The sequence below is a fragment of the Sinocyclocheilus grahami genome, unplaced genomic scaffold, assembly GCF_001515645.1.
Source record: "Sinocyclocheilus grahami isolate Dianchi unplaced genomic scaffold, SAMN03320097.WGS_v1.1 scaffold747.1, whole genome shotgun sequence".
Classification (NCBI taxonomy): Eukaryota; Metazoa; Chordata; class Actinopteri; order Cypriniformes; family Cyprinidae; genus Sinocyclocheilus; species Sinocyclocheilus grahami.
In genome coordinates, this window is record NW_015505926.1 from 826230 (window position 1) to 851923 (window position 25694).

At 40.0% G+C, this 25694-nt stretch overlaps 2 protein-coding genes across 3 annotated transcripts in view; both read right to left on the bottom strand.

Annotated features, from left to right (window-relative positions):
* bcl2l1 (BCL2 like 1) lies at window positions 1-24947 on the bottom strand. Of its 2 annotated transcripts, none has more exons than XM_016245227.1 (3): window positions 24727-24947; window positions 21218-21922; window positions 1-3310 (listed from the first exon to the last, which is right to left on the bottom strand). In XM_016245227.1, exons 2-3 carry the CDS (start codon window positions 21791-21793, stop codon window positions 3167-3169), a joined length of 720 nt encoding a protein of 239 aa, XP_016100713.1. In that variant the 5' UTR covers window positions 21794-21922; window positions 24727-24947; the 3' UTR covers window positions 1-3166. The 2 variants fall into 2 exon arrangements, with proteins under 2 accessions (XP_016100713.1, XP_016100712.1); XM_016245226.1 differs by lacking the exon at window positions 24727-24947 and adding an exon at window positions 23824-24057.
* LOC107560923 (brefeldin A-inhibited guanine nucleotide-exchange protein 2-like) overlaps window positions 19588-25694 on the bottom strand; it is a 38237-nt gene continuing 32130 nt past the window's right edge. The window contains exon 29 of the mRNA XM_016245223.1: window positions 19588-20272. Within this exon, the coding sequence (XP_016100709.1) occupies window positions 20172-20272 (101 nt within the window). The 3' untranslated portion in view covers window positions 19588-20171. The remainder of the gene's footprint in view (window positions 20273-25694) is intronic.

Below are 25694 nucleotides of genomic sequence, written 5' to 3' on the forward strand. Positions count from 1 at the left end.
TTTAAGGCCATAGGAAGGAACAATATGCATTTACACCAAATATCATAAATAATTTTCAAATCATCAAATGCCTTAAATATTTTCACTAAGCTATGATGAGCTAGTCTATTTGTCATTTAAGTTAGTTTAGTGTCATACATAGTGTCGTGCCAATGCTGGTACATTTCACTCTTAAGCATACTGTCAAACTCCGTAACCACACAGCATCTCTCTCAAACAAACACAAACACACACACTGCAACATGACAAACAGACACAGACGAAGCATGCAAGCAGCAAATTTCATAACACGGAATGTATTGTGTGAAATCAGTGTCTACAGAGCAGCAAAAAGTGTAAATGTCGGCCATTTGAATCTGCTGAGACTCACCAACTATAATTTGTACATTGTTATTAAACACTTCACTCGCAACTTAGACGTTTAAAAGGGGGCTATTGGATTGAATGTCAAAATTGTCAAATTTCTTCATTTCAAACTTGAAGTCAACATGAAACTAAATTTGCACCCCATTTGACTTGCGCTGTGTGATGTAGGCCTACCTCTGAATGAACTTGGAATCGTGACAGTTGAAAAGAGTAACCATCCCATCCGGATTGTAACGACTTTCAAATGTATTATTGCAGTGTGTTTTTAGTACATTAACTGCATTAAATCATTAAAATATTAGCAATATTTCAGAAAGGCTGTATTTAAGAAAAGAGAAAGCGAAGCATGTTATACTACATTATAATTGGAAGATTAAAAGATTTTTTCCTGTTTGGATTTACACAGATTGATGAATCTTAACAATAAAATGTAGTCGTCAATGGGGTACATTTTGATTCGATGCTGACTTTAAGACAAAACACTCGAGCTCTGGGAATTTCATTTAATAGTTCTTCCGAGAGCGGATCAGGGAGTAGGCTAAACATCTTTATTCCAGACCTGCTTAACGATCCGCGGAACACTATAGACGTCTCTTTTCTGGGTTAGGTCTCAAAGGATGCTATGCTTATGATTGGTATGTTTTGATTGACACACCAAAAGATCTCAGCTGGGCTTGAAGGCTTGAAACACTGTACCACCATAGCTTTCATCGCTTCTGTTTGAATTAACCCGCTCGTCAATCATTACAACTCAGAAAAGGCGAAGAATATTCAACTTGACGTCCTATTTGAATTAATGATGGTTTGAAGCCTAAAGATCATTTTTCCACATCTCCGGACGCTTTAACAAGTTTGACACGAGCTGAGCGTAAAGCAGCAGGTGCGCTTAACCGCTCTGACAGCAAAGCGTTTAAAATGAGATTCGGCGGGAATCAGGAGCTGAGGAGACGAAGAGACTTATCCCAACTATTCTGAGGTTTGCTTCCAAAAGCATGAAGAATTGTAATTTGAAGAAGAAAAAATTTGCTACAAAAAATAAGTTCAGTCAAACACAAAGGTTTTAGTTTTTTTGCGGCAGCACCATGATGTTATCTGACCTAATGTTACCTAATATATGTCTGTCAGCCAGGATTCAAAACATTGTGGACCATTACACGGTAAGGGTCAACTCAACAAATCAAAGAACGCTCAAATATCTGTGTTGAAGCAACATTTACACTTGGAAATGTGAATGCTAAGAGACCGAATGTGAGATTGGCATTTTAGCTTGGCTCTGTAAAGTTAAGTGTGCTGCAAGTCTTAAACTTCTGCTTACCAACAAAACAACTGCAAATGACATTTCATACGGAAGTGAAACAAAAACTCAATGACTAGTATTAGCTTGTCACACCTGCTAGACCAGGGGCCGGTTGCATAAACATAGCCACTATGTTAAGACTGTGTCTTAAGAACTAGTGAACAACTAGCAGTTAGCTAAGATAATCAGTCTCACTTTTCTGATTAAAATTGGGCGAATCTACGTTTTTGTAACTGACTTTAAACCGTTATGACCAGTTTAGAAGAAAACTAATTAAATGGCTAACTTTTTAAGACTAGTCTAAGCAGTTTATGCAACCGTCCCCAGTATTCTAGTTATATCCTCATTCTCAAGACCATACAAGACACCAAGCACTCTTGTGGCAATATGGTTAAGTCTAATTTCTTTCTGCTGTTTTCTGTTACATTTTCTGTGTACACAGTGAAAGGTAGCCACACATACATCACTTCTTGTGTATTGGTGTCTCCTCTAGCTCTAGTTACAACAATCTCAAAGGTATAAAGAGTTTCATCTGAAGCCGAAGTTAGGTTTAATAAATCAAACATCAAACTGCAATGAACATACAGAACTTTCTTTCACAACAAAACAATCTCATATAACTGTTGGTCCTTTAATTTAGATGCTCCAGAGGATTTCAAACCTGTCCATGCAGGTAGTCACACACATTTAACCCTCATCAAATTTGCATGGGGAAAAAATAACAGAACAATAATTGGGGGAAAACACACACACACACACAGACATGTTTCATCTGTTCTCCATACTGTCCTCTAATGATAGAGAGATCACAGAGGAAGCAGGCCCTCAAATGTAGTGCCGGGCCCAAAAAGGTGTGCCTCTGTTCTCGAGCTGATATCTGGCACTCCAGACAGCAACAACTTTCCTTAGAAATGTCAGTGCTGATTTAATGACTGAATGCTTCTGATTCAGTTCGGATTCAACTTCTCTCTCTCATTGGGTCATTAACTCAAGAATCACAAATTAGCTTAAATTAGATTCAAAGATAAAATGTTTGTATCCTTGTCAGTTTTGCCAGTCTCTTTGAAAACGAGAGAATAATAATGATACTTAAAAAGACTGATGATAAAGCAGAAAATAATTATTTATAACAACAAAAAATAATAATTACAGACACAAAGAATGAAGGTTTGGGCAAATGTTCTTCTTTTTTTAGTCATTTTTCCTAGACTTTTTTTTTTGTCATTTTGTTAAACAGGGTTTAAGGAGAGATGGGTTAGCTTGATCCTAGTCAGCTAAAAAGCAAATCACCCTCATGCAGTCTGGATCATGTGATATCACATCACAGATGTGCTCCACTCAGTCAACAGTACACAGTGGGATGTGGGATGTAAACATGAAATTTCTTGGCAATAAAAGGGAAACAAATAAATCCGAAACAAATGTATTTTTTAAGTTCCTTCATGTTAGTAGGAGGTCTAAATGAAGCAGTGGGTGTATTTGGATTTTCAGTTATCCTGATCTTCACAGGCGTTTCTGTGCAATGAGTGACCCGACCACGACACCCGTGAGCAAGGTCATTCCCGCCAGCAACCACTTCTTGAAGTTTTCTTGTGATTTTCTGCTCTCTGCCGCTGCATCTTTTCCAAAGATCTCTGCGAAGCGTTCCTGCACACACACAAAAAACAGCTTAGAATGAGATTTATTTCTATAGGAACACTCATAAACCAGTAAATTTTATAAAAACATGAACACATATATAAAAGAGTTATTGTTAACACTTAAAAAAATAATTACTTGAAATAAACAATTACCACAGCCCCATCAGTAGTACAGTGAAGGTAACATTCAAGCACTGTAACAAATACTGTCACAAGCTATTCATAGGAGGAAAATATTACCACACTCAACCATCCAATAACTGACAAGCTCATTTCAGCCAAACGTTGAACTCCTTCAGTGCCCCTCCCCCCCAGGCCTTCCAATAATCCCACCCTTCCTGTGACAAGTTTGTGTGCACAGTGAGTTCATACAATGACCACCAGGGGGCGAGATTTACCATGCCTGTTTCTAAGACTTCACCAACCTCATTTCTCAGCAGGATTCTGTAGCAAGCCCAATTTTATCTGAAAAGCTGAAAGGGGATTTCAGGCTTTATAACGTAACCTGTTTCCTCAGGGAACACACAGAATTAGAGCACACCAACTCCAGACGGAGGCTGAAATAACTCAACCGAAGCACTGCAGTAAAAATCTAATATGACTCATAAGCATGTATGCTTTCATATAACCCAGACAATTTCTGTTAGGACAGAAGCATTTTTTTTCTTCAACGTTTTCTCAGTTGGATCTTCGGATTCAGAGACGATACAATTTGTTTCACTGGTATCGCATTTTTGTCAAAGGTATTAGAGCAATGCAGTGATCAAGCCGAAAATATTCTGTGCATGTAGCCAATTACAACACATACACACACACACACACACAACCCTCAGACGCCCACCCCTGTTTTCCACTCAAGAAGACTGATGTCATCCTCCAGTCTTTCCCTTTGCCCTAGTTATCTACACAAGCTTGAAAATATGGGAAGAAGATTGTGGAGGACTTAAATGAAACCATCCGACGAGTTCAAAATGCGCACTGTTGCAACACTTATCAGTCATTTATTAGCGTTTCTCTTTACAATGAAACAAAACAGGAGGAGATGTCACAGCATGTAGCAGGAAGAAGTTTATTTGACTGTTTATTTTGGGATTTTTCAGAGTAAAAAGGGGCAGGTGGCTGATGGCTGGTGTAATACGGATATATTTTTAGTCTATGTGATACTATTATACAAGTTAAAATTCGAAAATATATTATAAAACACTGAGAACAAACTTTGGTATATGGCCAAGCAGACCAAATATATTAACCAGTTATCAGCTATTGCCAAGTAAAAAGCACAATCAGGAGATGGAAAAGAAATGATGGGGAGAAGAGGATATGGGATTGAGTTGTGAGTCTTGTGACACAGGCTTGACTCAAACTCTGCATATAGTTTCATATGCATAGCAGTTCAGTAAATCAGAGAATGTGTTAAATTGTTAGTTCACCCAAAATGAAAATTCTGTCATTAATTACTCATGTCATTCCAAACCACTAAGAATCATCTTCAGAACACAAATTAAGATATTATTGATGAAATCCGAGAGCTCTCAGACCCTGCATAGACAACAATGCAAATGTTCCCAGGCCCAGAAACGTAGTAAGGACATCGGTAAAACAGTCCTCAGTGGTTCAACCGTAATTTTACAAACCAGCGAGAATGCTTTTTGTGCGCAAATCACGTCTTCCGCAATTATCAAGAGTACCTCTGCACATAAACAATGCTAAGCCTTGTTTACATGCAAAGGAACGTACACGCATTTGTCGTGATAATCTATAATGGCATCCTAGGGTGACGCGAAGGAGAATAACACAAAAAGTACTCTCGCAGCTTCGTAAAAAAATTACGGTTGAACCACTGATGTCACATGGACTATTTTAACGATGTCCTTTCTACGTTTCTGGGTGTGGGAACATTTCAGTTGCATTGCTGTCTACGCAGGATCTGAGAGCTCTCGTATTTCATCAAAATATCTTAATTTGTGTTCTGAAGATGAACGAAGGTCTTACGGGTTTGGAACAACATGAGGGTGAGTAATGACAGAATTTTCATTTTTGGGTGAACTAACCCTTTAACCCCTAGGTCACAGCTCCAGTGCTTCGTCTCCATAGTTCTGCATATTAATACTCATCATAATCTATTCTAGCAACTGGATTGTGAATTCTTAATCATTACAAATATCTTTTCATCAATGCACTAAAAATATTATGAGTGTCTGATGGAAGGACAATGGACAATCGAAATACAACTGATAAGCCTTGGTTATATAATCTGGGGTGGAGCGGTCAAATTTATTGACAGGTACTTTGTTTTAACTGACAAAGAGCCTGAAAGAGCTGGATGAGGAGAAGTAAGAGACAGTCAAGTAGGTGGAGAGTGTTTGGATATGAAATGTGTGACAGGTGTAGTCAAGGAGATGTCCGTTGCATAGATGTGTGCAATGAAGTAAAAAAGCAGAGTGATTTACATAGGAACAAGATGAAATTCATAGGAATTGATTTCGTAAGTGTGAGGGAGGGGTGATGGGAGTGGTGGGGGCTGATAACAGACCAGCAGTTCCAGAGCAGAGGGGTTATCACAAACAGTGACGCGGCACATGACAAGTCGAGTCTAGAACTCACTTGACACAGATACCCAAAAACACCTCATATATGCACAAATCTATGATAAACAACATCATTAATAATAATAATAATGATGATTACAATTTCTCCAATAGTTATATTGGTTTATTATTAATTATCGAACTAACAACTGGACTTTTACAATTCTGTAAAAAATGATTCTAAAAAACATGATAAAAAAATTATTGCTTAGAAAAATAACTGCATACAAACCACATAATTTGATGTTTGACTGTAACAAACAGTGAAAAAAAATACTCAACAGCAATATGACAGTCAAGCTCAAGTTGAGCAAAACTCGCCTAACCCAAAAAAACTAATCCAACACACTGTACTGTACAATACTACAGAACGTTTACCATCTTATGAGAACAATCTAGAATAAAAGTGAACTTCTGTGTCAATGCACAGTGAAGAGTAAATATAATTTCTCTCATGCACTTCCTCAGGCACGCCTTTGTCAACCTTAGGTAGTTTAAACATGACCCACGCTGACCTCATCATGAATGGCGAATAGAGAGGGTGTGCTGCAGTCAATGCAGTCAGATGGCATGATTTTGCATCACCCTTTAACAGGTACATGAGTAACCCCTGCAGGAATGCTAACAGTATGTCCTGAAAGCAGAACCAAGCCTAATGCACACACACATTAATGAGTATCTGTGAAACCGTGAGAACAAGGTGAGAACAATGTAGATTGGTATGACAAGAATGTGACTCTTTGATTACGGTCCAAGTCATAAATCTAAGACATGTTAAGGCATGCTTGTTGGCAGTAAGATTATGGTGCAACACACATCCTACAGCGTTTTATGTGCAATCGAGTATAGGCACAGGCAGTACATGTGATAGGTGGATCCAGGAGGAGCAGATATGGAGGTGTGGCTTTACCTTTTGAGCTGACATCTTTCATGCTGAAGTGAGTAAGCAAAATATCTGTGTCATGCATATAATATTATTTGTTATAATTTATATGCATTTCTTTCATGTTCAATCTAATTCCATAATCATCTTCATTTTGTGCTAACCGGCAAACAACAGGCAACTACAATTTCAGTTCCTTAGTTTCTATTTCACCAGGCATTTTCGATATTTTCTTATGTTTACTATCGAAAGTGAACATTGAATCTGTAGTCAGCTCAACGCTTTAAAAAAAAATTCAAAAGAGATCATAAAATAAATCTATATCAATTGAGCAGGTTAATCCAAGTTTTCTGAAGCGAATTGTTTTATATGATGAACATGTTTAATTTCAGCTTTTATTTATATATAATCATTGATCAGTGCACATACATAGAGCACACTGAATATGGTAAACGGAGGCTCAAATGTGCTTTCTTGATGCGTGATTCATATGGATTTCTTTTACAATCTTTTTCTAGAGTTTTTAGAGCAAGAAAGTTTCAGTTGTTTAGACTTTCAGTGGAGTAACAGACAAATCTCGGGTTGTCTTCATTTCTTGAACATGAACTAAAGTCTTATGGGTTTGGAAGGACATGAGGATGAGTAACTGATGACAGCTAGGTTAGATGACAAACCCTTTAAAGGGCTCCTATTATGCTCTTTTACAAAGTCTTCATTTTGTTTTGGGGTGTACTAGAACATGCTCTCATACTAGGTTGTTCGAAAAACACATTATTTTTCACATATTTTACATTACTACAACACCTCTCTCCCCAGTCTGGCATGAACGGCTCAAATAGTTCCTGTATCAAATGAAGGCCCGCCTTCTGAAATACCGAATACCGAACACGGTTTTTCACGTTCCTGTTTTCACTTTTATTTTGGCAGAAAGCCGCAGGAAGACCTCAGTGCTTCTTTTTGTTGACAAACGATTCTCATTACGAATTTGGGAAGACGTTTGTTGCATGTATCGCATTGTCACATGCCTTGTAAAAATTCCAAATTTTACTGAACAGCTGATGAGTAACAGCGCAGATTCCCCTCGCGCTTTGGACTTTGAACCCTGCCGCCGCGAGCTCTTGCAGTGCAATGTGCATGTGCAATTCCTGCATGTATTAGAAAACATAATTCTGCAGTTTATTTCATTGTTTAAGGGCATTTCACGATTTTAATCATCAGAGTAACCAGCAACAACCACCCTTTCTCTTCTCATCGAAGACATGCGATGCAGTACTAAACAGTCTCTCGCTGTCGGTGCTTGTAATGATTTTTGCGTCTTTCTCAGACAGCTTTAAATGTTTCCACACTGCCGTCATGTTTGCTGCATTAGCGCGCGCCTCTATTTGATCGCGTCACGTCTTTGTTCGGTACAATTTATTCTGTCTTTTTGCTTATTCGGCCGAATAATTTCCGTTGCCGAACATTCGGTGCATCCCTAACTCGTTACCTTCTCTAGTGCAGCTCAACCAGGTCTCGTCCTATTCGTCAATCTTTGTGATATCACAAATCCTGGAAAATATGCGTTGTAGTCGAGTCATTTGTTGTAGTTTTTAAAAAGTGATTTCTGTTCAAATAAAATATCTCCTTTTGAAGTGGACTTTGAGCTTTGTAACTTTGCAGATCTTTTTTATGCTCAAACAGCAACATTACAGACTAACTAAAGTTGAAAAAGTGAAAAAGCATAATAGGACCCCTTTAACAAAATGTAGGGGCTTAATAATCCCAAGCCCACCAAGCCAGGTACAGCACATGCCCTGACATGTCTCTAACAACACGGTAATATGCCTGACCATCATGACAGCATTTGTGACTCGCTTTTTAAACAGATCATTAACCAACGTGACTCTTTGTATATCTTGCAACAACACCTTGAAAGATCCACTCCCAAACTCCCACTGATCCACTATAGGTGTGACTGAGTAAGAAAGCATTTGTACACAAACTGGCTTTTTTACTGGCTCCAAACAGCACTGAGGTTGTGCGAACGCTCCCAAGAGATACCGGCTGCTAGGCAGCGGTGACTGCCAGGCGTGTTCCATAGCCCTATCTGAACAAAGAGCACATACAAACCAGGCCCTACAGGAGAGAGTGAAACCAGGTGCAAGGTGTCTGCGTTTTGTTAGTTAGTATAGGCTAATATCCAAATAGATGCCAAGAAAGGGGCCGATTTTGTTTCTGAAAGGAACAAGGTGAAGGAGAGGTACTAGAGGGGTATATAAGCTGGCACAGATGATGAGACCACAGAAACACACAGTCATCCTCACCACTATATTGCTACAGTTACAATACCGCTACTGAGCTACTCTGTTGACATCAGTGTATTACATCAAGCCCAGCCTCATCCTGTTTGAAGAGGAGCAATTTGTTCATGAAAGAGAGAGTGTGTGTGTTTGGGAGATTATGAGAGTGTCATACAGAGAGTTCAGTTTGGTTCGGTCGAGTCAGAGCACTGGGTTTCTCCACTGTTACACCATCCTGACCCTTTAACCCTTGCCATGGCGTTAGTGAAGCCAGTCACTTGCTTTCCAGAACAGCTTGTTCTGTTTCAGCCAGATGATTGATGATGAATACACTTAGAACATAACACGTTTCACAGAAACACAACATGGCCGCTCTTCTGTACTGATTAGAGAACACTGGTGTAGCGAATTTGCTCATGGGAAATATGAATAATTAACCATAACTAGTTATAATTAACTATTCATATTTTAGATCCGCTGTAGATATTTAGCTGACCTCTCAGGGTCAACTGTCTTGTCAATTCTAAGAACGTTAATTTCCTGGTTAAGGGAAATAACTTTCTTACTGTACAATTCTACGAAAGCTTGTAACGTAAATCTGCATGATTAGTGACTCCGGTTATGAGCAAACAATGAACACGTCAAGCGTGATACAAGTAAAGTTTTATTAACTACATAAACACTTAACCTAGTCTAACATACTACATAAACACATAAACTGGTCTAACATCCTACATACACACCTAAACTGGTCTAACATAAACATACACACACACACACACATACAGTTGGTATAGGAAAGGGTTAAAGTTGAACTCAGCACAGAAAGAGGCATAAAGAATTAATTTTATGGAACACTTTGCATATTCAGCAGATCTAAAACCTGAGGGAAAACGTCAGATTCTTAGTTCAAACACACCTTGTAAAAAGGTGTAACTGATACTTAATGCATCAATTAAATCGACTAAGTTTGATACTTGCGAGTCTGTCTGAAAAAGATTCCTGATGCAATCTTAAGGCCCCAAGATCTGGCTGAAGTTGGTTGATGAGAAAGAACCAGTTAACTTCAGAGTAACTTGAAGAATGGAAAAGTCAAGGCCGAAAGGCCTGGGACTGTGACGATTTGTTAATCTAATGAATAATTGATTTGTTAAATCAAATAAAAATTAGTGTGTCAGATTGGTCGAGACGCTACACTGGTGTGTCTGTACAGAAGCTAGTGAGGGATAGGTGTGATGGTTCACCATCTTCCATCACCTTTCTTATCGATACTTCTGTTTCAGCCTTTTCTCGCTTGGTTGACCAATGGGAATCCTCTGAGAAAAAATGAGAATAACTACATCTGTACATATCCTCAAGAAAATACCCATGCAAGCCTCCATGCTAGGGTGTTCTGTATGGTTGCTTATTTGCCATTTTGGAAAATACCCAGACAGCTGTAATCATTTTGGGTTACAGGAGCTTTACTGTTAATACATTTGAATAGAACAGTGCCGAAAATCTCTAAAAATGTCAGTCAAAACTACATTTAAATTAGGTTTCTAACTTGCCTCATAAATGCATCTTTAGCTCAAATCACACTAAAAATCTCTTTTGCAGCCCGGTCCAGTAATATGGACACATGTTATAGAGTAAATAAACTACTAATTCTAATTCCTTTTCAATAAGAAGTATGCTTTATATATCATGAACGTAATCCAGACATATTACGTTTGTGATGTTATCGTAATGTGACCTATAGACGTCAGTTAAGTTGCTTTACTGCCATTCACAACTCCTCTCCAATGGCCTCATGGGATTGTGAAGTGTACACTGCATGCGCACTTCAGAATCTTGTCTGAAGCAGTAGGTCATTCAGGTACTTTTTGGCTACTGTTTTATGAATACTGTGAATTCAGACATACTACTCGTTTCACATACTGTTTTTTATATTGTAGGAAATACGTATATTCAGACGGAGCCTTGGTCTCTTCCAAAGTCAAAAGACCCAACAACCTATTCCCTATGATATACTGGTTCCTCAATATGACTCCCATCTCTTGGCCAACGTAAAACGCTGAGACTTTTCCCCCAAATTTAATAATGTAAATTGTCTGATCACTTAGAAATATAATAGCATTAATAATAGTCTTCTCAACAAACCACATTTGAGGTATCATTGATGTCCAAAGCATAAACAATGCAGGTCGAATTACACAGTTTAATCCTTAGGATTATGGGTTTGTTCAAATCCCTAACCCCAAGCAATAGTAATAACTATTCATAGGAAGCACCACCACTGAAAGAGCTCATCCTGGATATCTACAGCCCAAGGCTGGCAACCAAACAAAGCAGCCGAGTTCCCAGCAAATGAGAACTCTAACCTGGAATGTTAAAGAGGTTTCCTAGCAAAACAAAATAGGCTCTCGCTCGGAGATACCTTCTGGCCTCTTTAAAATGCACTGAGCCTGAGTGGTGAGACAAGAGGAAACCAGTGGGATTTTTTTCTGCTGTGAAGCCCGCACACCAGCACTGAGCAGAACAATTACAGAGAGGCCGGAAGGGCAGGATTTCCTCACGATTGCTGAGGAATGCTGGACACCCTCATTCCTGTGTGGAAATCAGCTGATAGGAAACGTGCTTTAAGGGAGGAAAAAAAATTGTAATTCCAACTGTGCGGCATCAACAGCCGGCCTTGCCGTTTCTCACTCAATCTCTGCTGAGTCACTCAGACTTCAAGCGGAAACGGAAATTTCCAGTCCACGACTGCAGAGATGGTGGAAAGAGTAAGAAAAAAAAAAGAAAGAAAAGAGGGAAAAAGAGGACTGAAGCAAAACAAACCCACCTAAACCATCACAAGGCAGGATATGTGACAGCCATGGTCATTTGAGAATTACACAAATGTTGCAAAACAAACAGGATGTCAGTTTTTTTAAGAAGGTGAAATTGCATTGCAACATTTTTAGGGTCAAAATAAACAACAACAAGGCCAAAGACTGGGTTTGCCACAGTTACTTAATTTCTGATCAAACTGATGGTCATCAACTCTTCAGTTCAGGTCAACAATGTGATCTCACTTACTCTAAGAGGGTGATGCTGTGAAGGCGTTTTACAGCAAATAGGATTTCTGATGTCAGCCTGGTATTTACCATTTTAGCTGTCAATGACATCAGCACACACCTACAGGCCAGGCAAACATTTATAGTCTCTCACTTTTTATAGAGAGCTCTGTCTGGTTTATGGCCTGTGGGTTTAGTGGTTCACAGTTAGAGTAGCTCATTCTGAGTCACCTCCTTAATGGTACAGACACAATGGTACTGCCAACTTCCAATGGAATGGGCCCATGTACCTTAAATCTCATTAAAACGATATATTTATCCCTGGGTTAAGATAAAATTTTTTCACACTTGTAATTCTGAAAGGATGTTATCACCCCTTTCAATCTGATTTTGAAGTGCCAATCCTAAATTGTGTTGCCTGATGTACAATGTGAAATAATGCTATTCATATTGTTGAGCGAGTTTATTGACAGACTACCAATCATAAACTACATAATTATTTAGTTCAAATGGCCCAAACCTTAACATTTTTTTGCCCAAAAGATCAAGTTCTAAATATGGATCCACCCATTTTAACATTTCAGCTGATATGACAAGGATATTAAAATTATATATTATTTTGACTGAATAAATGAAAAATGAATCACTATAATCTAAAATCTCGGTTTTAAATGTTACATGGGAATTTAGGCATCATATTATGATGTACAGTTAGAGAAGATTACATTTAACAGTGTTATTAAAATTGTGTAAAATGGTGACAAAAGCAAAATAAAATATATAATACTGACAAATAAATGAATAATAATAAAAAAAAAATAATAATAATAATATCAGTCACTTCTAAACACTTATAATTTGGCAAAACGGACACCAACGGAAAGGTTCTCTAACTGTTTAACATTTCAGTAATCCAAATACAGGAAGCAGCGCCCTTGATGAAAACCAAACATCAGTTTCCCAAGCACAGAAAGTACAGTCACCTTGAAACCACAGCAACACTGGCCTGGACAAATGATTTTTCCAGCAACTCTGTTGCCTCATTCACAGTAACCGCACTAACTGTTCTCAGTTTATTAACTATTCTCCTACATCCAGTTTTCCCAATTACATCAGTCTTTGCCCTGAAACATCATTAGTGTTTCATTATGTAACTGTTTAGCAAGAGGTGATGACACCTGAAACATAACACGGGTCTGAAGCCCCACGCCTCACATTTAGCTGACAATTAGAGCAACAAAACAGACTCCACTAAACCCACGGCCCAAATGAAATTTAGACCACAAACATCCAATCAGATCACAGCATGCAAAATAGTCTGAGCGGCACATATCCCCGTTTTATTTTAGATCGTATATCTGGAGGATCTGTCTGTGGGAGGTGTTCTTTGTGCTTGCCTGGCAATGTGGCCATGTTTGTGCGTACCGTAAATGAATTAAAGAGAAGATTAATGAGTCAGGAGAGTGGGGCTCAGACTCCAATCTGTTCCGCATCTCACCGGGGAGATCACCATCAGCTCCCATTCTGCCCATTCTGCCAAATCCCAATGAGCTGGGACACACGCAGACTACATACATCCATATACATACAGATATTTGGTCACACATATGCAGCCAGATTTTCTGACCTAATCCTGCTCTTACAGGCAGACACAGCCTCTGGGGATATTTGTCAAGAAACAGACTGTAAGACTTATTGGATGATGCTGAAACAGAGCATGTATGCAAGTACAAGAATGGTGTGATGCCAAGATATAGTCATGCTTTTTAAATCACAAATGCTCCACAGTCTTCTCAAAAAATGTAATGAACTATGTGTTGGTGGCAACCTAACCAGCCCAAAACAACCAATTTGCAGCTGATTTGTCGACCACTTGCAGGCGAAGGGGAGTTCAAGAATCCTGTTTGAAACAGTCATTATTTTTGAAATTCCATTTGGTGACATTAGTGGAGCAGAAAAGATATTTCTGAGGAGTAGAACAAGGTGGAACCTAGAAAGAGACTCATAACAATATGACTGATGACACTCAGAGATATCATCAACACACTTTATCAGTCACTGCGCCTCCATCGTCATGGCCTTTTATTCATGGCTGATTCTAATCCTACAGATGGGGCCTCAGTTTTTTCTCCATAATCTGATTTTAACAAGAAGCTATACGGGAATGAGGGAAAACTAGATAGAAAAAGAGGGGCTTTACTGAAAGGGCCGGACAGAATATAAAACATACAGGATGAATAATGAGTGAGAAAGAGACAGAGGGGGGAAATTGTTCATGACCTGATTTTCCAGCATAAGCCAGTTCTGTTGAAGCAGAGCAACAGTCATGTTATGTCCAGAGCGGCACAGGCGAGAAAGCCGATCTGATCTCTACCCTCTGTTCCTAATCTGGTATCAGCCAGGCATCACACACTCAGACTGAGCTTACATTCTGAGTCAGGCCACTTTGACTCTCTCCTACATGAGACAGTCATCTCTGAAAAAACCATGTTGAGCTCTGGTCTCGAATGACACCATCTCTTTATGACTTCAATTCAAAAGTACAAACACACTTATAAAATCAAAATGCTTAAAAACAATGCTTGATTTACATAGGAAAAATTATGTACAGTAATAAAATACATACACCAAAAAAAATCCCCCTACATTCTCTGCATAGCTAGAGGCTGTTCGGCACAGCACATTAGGAGCAAAAGTGAAGCGCAGATGACCCTTTATTAAAACAAAGCACATTTGCTTTTTTAAAGTCGTAATTCTGTCAAAAGGACAAGGAGCATAATGTGGTCCACTGCTCTGTGGAACGGCGACAGAGCCGCTAAAAGGTTGGCGGGTCCTTTCAGTGGGCTGTTATTTGTGTTATTAGGGGCTAATTGCAGTGCGGTTCGATGATGCTGGATAATCTTGGCTAAAGTGCATTAGGAGAGCTGGGCTTAAAGATGCAGGTCACACTTTCACACCACTGACCAACACACAGAGAAGTATGTGTGTTTGTGTGTGTCTGGAAAATTTTAATTAGCAAAGAGGAGCTTCAGCTAAGAAGCTAAACCCACTGGCGTTGAACATGTGTACAAAAACACTGGAACAAGACGAGAAAAAAACGTGTGGGAAAAAGTTGGCTAAAAATACACTAGGTGTATTCACAAACACTTAGGTGAGAGAAACTAGCGACATCACTGCTAACAGACAAAAATGTGCTTTAGTTGGGCATATGTGCATGCATTTAAAGGATGTTTCAACAAAAAATAAAAAAATCCTGTAATTTACTCAACCTTATATTATTTTAAACTCCGACTTTCCTCCATGGAGGAAAAGAGAAGAACTTTCGAAGAATGTTGATGCTGCTCTTGATTGGTGAGAGTCACATGGGTTTGGAACAAGTAAATGACAAACTTTTATTTTTTAGGTGAACAACCTTTTCAAAATTTGTAAAAAAAAAAAAAAATCTACATAACCTCTACCTTTCCAGCTACATGGACCAAAACAATTCTTTCCGTGTTTGGGATGCTCCATTTCCCCCCCCCCCGTGACCCTGGCAGAATGGATCAGACCAACCTTCGTTGAAGGTGAGGCCAGAACCCCATCTCCCCCATGCCTGTGACATAAGAGGAGTACACTAGCATAGCGTTAGTCGTTTTCTTCATCTCTCTTCCCCCACTTTCTCTCTCACTCGCTAGTGACAAGGCTGCAGTAACAGACTGAATCACACCATCTGTTTACTGCCATTTTCACTCAGTCAGCCACACACAAACCAAGCACACACATAAAGGCATGTGCATGATATAGTTAAAAAATGAAGTCACCTTGTGAAATATAAAGAGAGAACATTTTTCAAATTGTGGCGATGAACTGAGTCAAAAGGTCAGGGCTGAACTATGACCTTGAGAATATCAATGTTCAGCGCCACTGCCAACAACAACAAAAACATTTGCTGAAGCTTAAGCATGAAATGACAATGAGATCTGTTCCAGTGTCTATAGAGGACAACATCACATCTGGATCAGCGTCTCCACTGCTGCTGTCACTGTGTGTTTACAGCCAAGCTCCTCACCTGGACGCTGCAGGCATGCATGTGTGTGTGTGCACACCCGCAGCTCCTTTGTTTAAGGTAATCACATGCTCAGCGTGTGCTATACCTTGAAATAATCGCGCAAATGAGAGGCACGCGTGTGTAAACGCATGAAATGGAACAATAATGCACATATTGCATTTAAGATGCGACACACGCGGTCCAAACCCAGACACAATTGACCAGGAGCACAAAAGCAGCCATATAGTCGGTCATGCGACACACAGGCGCAGAGTGGGCGGCGCTGATGTATCAGAGCTTGACGAATGATTGCGGGAGGCGGGCCGAAAAAACACGCATGGCCATCGCGCCTGCCAAATCGATAGAGATGACCAGTAAGGTGGAGGGATGATGGATGGACGGATAAATGCAGAACGAACGAGACAGAATGAAGTGGTGAACGGGGACACTGACGGCGGTGACGTGGTCATGTTGTTGCATGTCTGATCTGCAACACGTCCACCCACGTGAGAGCGAGGGAAAGGCGGGGGAGATAGACCAAAAGAAAGAAACAGAGAATCGAAAGGAAGGACAAGAGATGGGAGGCGGTTCTAAAAGTAAAAGTGATGGAGGATGGGGAGTAGGGGGTGGTCCCGTGGGTGTTCCTTGTGCAAACATGATAGACAATGGGACGAGGGCGTGTGTGTGTATATGGTATGCGTGTTTGCATTCGCATGCGTATACGTTTGATGAAACTCTCGGTAACAGCCATACGTCACACAAAGACTTCTGTTGTGGTGACAGTGATTAAAACGTGCTAAAGGCGGGCCTTTGTTTATCAGCATGCATGAGCGCATCACTACTAGGTGTGTGTGTGTGTGTGTGTGTGTGTGAGGTATGTAATTAATGATTGGTTGTGTTTGGAAGTCACTGTTCTAGTTAGGAGCAGAGTGATAGTGAAGGAACCTCGCTGGACGCTAATGAGGGTTTCAGAGGGACTAACACAACACACACACAGACACTAAAATAGGAGTAATGAACAAAGCAGGTGTAATAAGAGTGAAAAAGTATGGATCCCCCCTCCCACTGTATTGTTATTTTGCCCTCCAACTCTCATCGACTGCAAATAATTTATCCTGTACTAGCCTATTCGAACAAAGGCAGTTACCCTGAGCACATTCACATATAATTCAAGCCTAATTGGTAATATCCCCACGACCCCACCCCCTCAGGCACAGGACTCCTATAGTGGCGACTCATTCACGTCAGTCATTCCCTTTCACAGTCCCTCTATTGAATTATAGGAAACAATTATTTAAAAATACTAGAACTGAATGACTTGCTCATGCATTCTTCTATAGATGCAAACAATTAATAAATGATTAATGATTTTTAACCCAAACCATCATGGTGGTCATGCACAAGGAATTATTAATGTATCAATGCAGATCTCCCCAGAGCAGGAGAGAGAATAACACAGCCTGACATGCAGGTACTGTAATACACCTGCATCATACAGCTGCCAGCAACTGCTTAGGCAAAGAAAATGATACAAAAAGGTAGTTGAAACTGTGGCTGTGTGGGAGGGGAAAACTAGCATGCACAAAATAATCTTGCGTATACGAGAAGTGTATGAGTGAGAGTGAAACATGAAATGGGCATTCCCAGCTTCTCCCCCAGCAAGGGGACGTCCCAGTGCATACAACAATAATTGCTGGCACCCTTTGGTTTTTGCATCAGCTGCTTTTAAATCTCACTACAAAGCATAAACTGAGATGAATAAATAGCATGAGAACCCCCCACCCACCATCAAAATGCGTCGAGGTGTGGAAAAATTCTCACTAGAGAGTTCGACTGTGAAATCGAGCGTGCATGTGTGCTTATGAACGCCACACCACTGGCCTGATTGAGACAGAGCATCCTTAAGACAACTGCTGCACAAGTTCAGACTGAAATTGATGCCGAATGTGACGGAGATGAAGAGGGTTGAGTGGGAGTCTGCAGAAAGGTGGCCTACATTCATATTGTTACATGCACGTCTGTCTTTTGTATGTCAGACACGTAGACGTCATTTTCCTTCCCCATTGAGGAAGTGACACGAAGAGCACACTCCCACAATTTCTGCTCAAGACGAACCAAAACTGCAGGATGTGAAACCTCAAGAATTCATTCATTAGCCCATTGTAGTGCCATTCAAGTCTTCAAACACAGCATAATAAATCGCCCAACACTTTCATCGTCCTCAACAGTGGGCATCTAAAGCTGCACAGACTGCAGTCTTTCATAAGTTCATTTTCCGATTCTAGCCGACAGTGCTATTCTCTAGGGCAGTGTTTCCCAACCGGGGTGCCGTCTGTCGAGAGCAGGGGTGCAGTGTAAAAAATTATTTTTTAATATTTTTAAATTGCTAAAATATTCAAAAAAGCATCTATTATATAATATCCATTTCTGATGTTGCCAATAATTAGAGATGCACTGAAATTTCGGTTGCCGAAAATTAGTTCACCACTCAGGATTCACTTTCACGTGGTGTGACGCTCTGTGTATTATCCCGCTCTATGCGTGTGTGCGCTCCGCTCAGTCGCTGATGGCCCAAGTGAGTGCTCCACTCATATACCGTTCATGCGAATCGGAACAGCAAAGTCCACTCAAAAATTGAGCCGACAGGAAACATCTATGTAGTACAGTATTGTTTCTGTCTGCAATAACCCTACTGTGTTGTAACAAGGTGTGGTAAATGGACAACTCTGGTAACGCTGCCCTCTCATTCATTGATCTGCTAACCGCTATGTTATGCTCACGTGTTCTGATAATAGCCCAATAGCTTTCTAGGACTAAACATTATTTGGATAATTGGTAAAAAAAAAAAAAAAAGTAATATCTTAACCTTACTGTTAGACCTACCTGAAAAACAAAAAAAGCAATTAATTTAATTCGAAGGCCTGTCGTTATTTTTTATGGAGGAGGAGATGCGAAAGACGATTTAACTCGGTGTTCGCGCGCCATCTGAAACGCGTCTCTCTGTGCACGTGTGCGGCAGAACTGAAGAGACGCTGTGCGAGATGCGGCTTGTGCGCGTGCTTCAGGTGTGAGTCTGTCACAGCAAGACGAGACGGCAAAGAGTTGTTTTCTGCAACTTATTGCACTTACTCTTTTTAATTTTGACAATGATAGCGTAGGTGAGGCAAAAAAAGATAATTGAATTATTTTAATTAAAACATGCTGTTGATGAATATATGCAAGATTAATGCATTCATGTTTTTGAAGTAGAAAAATCTAGGTTTCAAAGACAGTTTTCAAATGCTATTAAAAATACTGAGGCATGTTTATATTAATACATATAATGTTTAAATATTTGGTTTAATTTGCACGCTTTATTTAAATGTTAGTTTTGTAGACAAAAATTAGATGCAATGTTCGTCCTTAAAACTGGATAAAATTAAATAACATGAAATACTGACTGAAATTTAAAAAAAAAAACAGGCTGGAGGCTTTTTCAGTTTATGCGAACAATGAAGACAGCAATATTGTTTGAAAACTGTTTTTTTTTTAAATTACACATTTAAGATTTATTGCCACTGTTGTGTGCCTTAAAGTACTCATTCCTAAGGTCACATGCTTAGAGATTCAAGATCCAAATGTATAGATAAAATGACAAAGTTGACTTTTACTTTCTACACAGTTCCGGATTCTTTGTGCAATCAAGACATCACAAGACAGAAAAAAGAAACGTTAAGGGAAGAAAAAAAATGCACGCTCTAGAACAAAACAAAACATGATTTTGTAAATGACACATTGACAAATTAAAATAAGCATCTAAACTACAAAAAACAACTAACAAAACCAGTCTGCTAATCAGAGTCTGTTCTCTGCACCACTCAATAAACCAGCCTTGTTAAAAATGACCTTTACAATCCACTTCCATATCTCACCCTCACCCAATCAGATTGCAGCCCTGATCACAAAGAGAAAAAGCTGACTGGACCAGGACCCCTCCATTACCTGTCCAACCTACATAAAGAAGAGAACCAGCACAAAGGGTTTTCACATGACTTTACTCATGCCCGCCTTTCATCACTGGACAGCCGATCGAGGGGAAATAACACAGAGAAAAAAAAATGAAAACAATAAAAAGACAAGATGAAAGGAAAATAATGAACTGTCAGTGCATTCCCCTCCATATGTGCTCATCTCCCACACGCTTTTGACTCTGCTCCGTTCTGTAGTTTCGATTGGGAATTAAGACTATAGAAATCAATAATCAGCTGACCAGTAGCTGTGGTTCTGCTATCTTATCTCCCATTCCTTTCCCCTCCACAGAATTTCAGCATCCCCACCCAGGCCCAAGAGAGGGCAGGCGCTAAAAACAGCCCCGTCTGGACCCAAGGGAGCCTTGCAGATTTGGCCATGCAAAACACGATCTTTCATCAATAACATCCACTTTCCTGGACTATTACAGTCTCTTAAAAGCTTCATAAAGTATTTGAATCTCAAATGGCAACAGAATTCTTAACAGGAAAGACTACTCAAAAATGTACATTTCTGTCATTTACGAACCCTCATGTTGTTCCAAACCCATAGGACTTAATCTTCAAAACTAAAAATAAGATATTTTTAATGAAACCTGTACCTCCATTGAAAGTACAGGCAACTACAACCTGGAACTGGATTTATGTGGATTCGATTTACAACAGCTTTATGACCTTTTTGGATGTTCTAGCTCACTTTTGGTTACCTGGACTTTCAATGGAGGCACAGAAACCTCAGATTTCATTAAATATATCTTCATTAGTGTTCTGAAGATTAACCAAAGTCTTACAGGTTTTGGAACAACGTGATGCCGAGTAAATGACAGAATTTTCATCTCTTTGTTGAGCCCTTTAAAGAGACTTTTTCTATATAACATAGAAAAAGTCTCTTTAAAGGACTCAACAAAGAGATGAAAATTCTAAGATTGGCCAAGGGTGGTTTAAATGCAATGAACAGATATCTTCTGATCCAACAGGACAATTTGAGATGGAAATAATTCAAAACTATACACCTGAACAGGTTACATACATAGAGGCTCCTTGCGATCAAACTAAAGAAAGCTAACAAGGTAGAAGTTACTTTCAACTCACCCATCCTCCTTGGCTCTGGATCCAGGGCTGAATTTTGTTGTCTAGGTAGACGGTCATCCAATCCGCGATGCTTCCCACTAGCGGGCTCATCTCCTTCTCCACGCACTCAACACACAGAGCCCCTCCGAAGGCAAACAGTCCCACGATGCGGCCCCAGTTGACGCCGTCGCGGAACACCTCATCCATCACGCTCTCGAAGCTCTGGTACGCTGTGGCAGGCGTGATGTGGAGCTGCGAGGACAGGTCGTTGAATGCTTGGGAATAACGCAGCTCAAACTCGTTGGCAGAATCGCGAAGCGCCTCCTTTACTGCATCCAGACCCCCAGTCCCGTTTGTCTGACGCTGGGGGGTTGAAGCGGGGGACCTTGGCGGGGTCCCAGTGGAACCAGTACTTGTTCCGTTCAGGGAGCCATTAACGAGGGTTGTCGTTCCTGCTGCCTCCTCATCATCATTCCCTTCCGCCGCATCAGTCCGATTTGTGTCTTCTGTAAATTCAATGTGATTGTAGGGGTAGTTCCTCTGTGAGAGTTTATATTTAATAAAAAATACCACCAGTTCTCGGTTATAGTAAGACATGATTCACGTCGTTGCTCGTCGTTCTCCGATGTCTGAATATCCACTCGCTCGTTCTTAGAACACAGTGCACACCCTTGCGTCCTTCTCAGGCTTCTGCCGACGCTCAGGGATGGTGCAATGGCTCATACCCTGTGGTAAGACAACAGTGCAATGAATTGATCCGTAAATACGCAATCATTTTCACAAACAGGGAGAGGAGGGGGTCAGGGTGAAACTTTGGAAGAGGTTAAGGGGCACTGAAGATAAAAAATTTTTTTCCAGCCCTCTTACTTAATGTAGAGGCTTGATCAAAGGAACAGATGGTAGCCTCTCATCACCTGCCTCCTATGAAAAACATGGACAATGTCCTCTCTCCCCCTGTCCAAGACATGGCTAAATGTACACTGACCTTGACATGAGTGAATTTTAAGCAGCAGGGGGCAAGAACAGCCAGCATGGCTAGAATTATGATTCCCTCATTTCAACAAATCTATAACGGACCTCAATTGTGGTGCCAGAAGATCCAGCCAAGAGTCACAGACAAAAGATACCCAAGTGCTTTAAAATGTTTTGACAACTCAAGTATAAGCTTAATGAATCTTAATGTATTTGTATAACCTTAGCTAAACAGAATTGACTAAAATTAATACATTAATTTATTAATCTGTGCATTAATTTATAATTACATATATGCGTTATTACAGATCAAATCTATACAATGTTTTGGAATTAAAACGTCTGATCAAGAGAATCAATCATTCTGCGACTATATATCTGGATACGAACGATCGATAGATAGATAGATAGATAGAACCAGTAAAGAGATAAAAAAAAAACGTTATTATTAAATAAATGGATCAAGTGACTTTTTTAGCTGATTTCGTCTTTTGGACGACATCACGAGCGCGCGGTGCTCACGCGGTGCATTATCTGATCGCTCCTGGGAAAGCGCGAGAGTTCTCAGGAAACACTGGATCAGCCAAGCACGTGCTGACAACAACGAGGCTCAGAGCACAACACATGGCCAGAGGCTGCTCATTTGGTCGCGGAAAAATGACTAAAAAATATATCTATTTTGTAACTTAAGAAATTCGGACACTCATTCTCTGTCCGAATATGACGCATATTGCCATTGCTTTATTCCACATGTAATATACATAACATTTACATACATAGTACACGATGTGGTCGCACTTACTGATTCGCTGGATTGATCAGCAGACACTTCCAATGAGTGAATTATCTAAGATTCTAATAAAAGGAGACTAAAGAGATTTAAAAAAAAAACGTTATTATTAAATAAATGGATCAAGTGACTTTTTTAGCTGATTTCGTCTTTTGGACGACATCACGAGCGCGGGGTGCTCACGCGGTGCATGATCTGATCGCTCCTGGGAAAGCGCGAGAGTTCTCAGGAAACACTGGATCAGCCAAGCACGTGCTGACAACAACGAGGCTCAGAGCACAACACATGGCCAGAGGCTGCTCATTTGGTCGCGGAAAAATGACTAAAAAATATATCTATTTTGTAACTTAAGAAATTCGGACACTCATTCTCTGTCCGAATATGACGCATATTGCCATTGCTTTATTCCACATGTAATATACATAACATTTACATACATAGTACACGATGTGGTCGCACTTACTGATTCGCTGGATTGATCAGCAGACACTTCCAATGAGTGAATTATCTAAGATTCTAATAAAAGGAGACACGCGGTGTTTACACAAACACAATGTCAACGCACAGCACAACACACATTCCCACAACCGCGACCGAGCGTGTGTGAATACCTCCCAGACAAAGCTATTCAGTGTTTTATGTCAGTGTTCTCAAGAAACAACATTTTTCTTAAAGGAAAGTCTACATACAGTAGTGGCTAAAATATAGATTTGCATTTCGACCAAAGCTTTTACCGACCAACTTGTTAGAAATGACCTAAAACAAAGTCTAACCTCAACATTTTCTACCGTGTCTCACGTTATCGTGCTTATTGACAACGTTTAAGATAATGACAACACGGAGAGCTAAAGAGCACTCAGCTTACCAAAACACAGTCTGCTCACTCCTCGTAGATTAAGTCAACCAAGAAACAGCTCCAGGGAGTTTATGTGAATTATAGTTATAGATTAAGCAACAATATCAAATAGAAACTGCGGCAGATCAAAAGTAATAATACTGCGTGTGTGAGGGAAAAAAACGAGCCAGTGCTAGATATTTCTCTTTAAAGCAGACCTCCCCTCTCTGTGATAGGATATGATCACCTAAATGACGGTCACGCTGCCTAACCCAGCCATTACGTAATAAAGGCTCCGTTCTAGGGCCCACAGCAGAGGCCGAGAGGAAACAACCGGTCAGCTCTGTTGGGCAAGACTATCACTTTCAGAGAGGCGATCGCACAGAATCACTTCAGTCCGAGAAAACGAACATAAAAGGACCAAACTCATAATTATTAGCCATATATTTCCGCTGATCACAAGCAGAGGGCGAGAGCTCTCCAAATGTCGCCCTGTCTATGCTGAGGAGAAACACTGGATGTAGATTATTATAGCATTTCTTAATCTTTTATAGGTCAGCATACAACTAGCATTTACGCATGTAACGTTAAGTAATATCTAACACCCCGTTATGTTTTATTTACCAATGAATGCAATACATTTAATGCATTTCTGCACGCATTTAAGTCATGATGAGAAACCCCGTATGCAAGAAACAGAGCAAATGAATAACAAGCCCTATATAACCGATGGTTCTTGCCAGCCAAGAATGCATTTCCTGTAAAATCCAAGCCAACTACGTCAATCTTTCCCCCTTCGGCTAGTTAGCCGTGTAGCTAGCGTCACGGAAGGTGGACTGGCTGTAAGTTACAGGGAAACGCGAAATCATTTGGAGGCGGGTGTAAAGATAAAGCTCCCATTTCAAAAACGCATCGCAGACCTTTGGTACTTACTCTGATATTTGGAAAGGCAAATTCCTGATCTCCCGCATGATCGATGTCGGCGTGTTTCTCCTCTGCTGTCCTCGACCAGAGCGCCGTCGGTGCAGAGCCGCTGTCAGCAGCGCTTCGGTGCTCTGAGCATTCAGCGGCGCTAGCTCAGTTCCGCCCCTTCTGAGCTGCTCTTAAACTAAGGGCCTATTCATATATTACAGCACATACAGTACATCAGATGTGGACTGAGTATGCTGGCTTACGGAGTAACTACTTTACTCACTCCAAAGTCGTTAATTAAAGCTTAATAAAGCTAATACTGATGACTTAATCTTAACGAACTCGCAACTTTTACACATTATGTGGTCTTAAATTACTGATATAAATTCTGCTCAGTAGTTTTCTTCATCTAACTACAAATATGTAGATATGTATACTTAACGGGCGGTAAGAATGGGCATTTTAAATAACCGTAAACGGTTTGAGCTCACTAAACAAAGAGTGGCAGAATTACTATGGTAACCTTTGTTACCCCAAAAACGCGCGTGATGCGTCTACTGTGACAGCGACACCCTGTGGCGCAGTTAATAAATATTCGCTTTATTAATTAGAACGAAATCCTTCATTTCATATGCTGGTGTTGTCGTGATATAAAGCATTTGTTTTCTATCTTTAAAGATTCAAGGAGCCTCCATCCAAGACTCTGTCAAACAAGAGACCCCTATTATAAAAGAACAAACATTACTACATTATTTATGCATTTTAGATCGTTAGACAAAGTTAGAAATTCGGTAAGGGAAATGTCATAAAAACGTAAGGAAACTCAGTTCCCCTCATTGAAAACCTGAAAGAAACATGTACAGGTAGGAGAAAATTCAATGGTTCAGACTTCAAACTTTATTGATTACTTCACCAGATGCTTGTAAGATTACATCACAATATGTATAGAGTCGAACATTATTCTGTATATTTTACATGAAAACTTTACA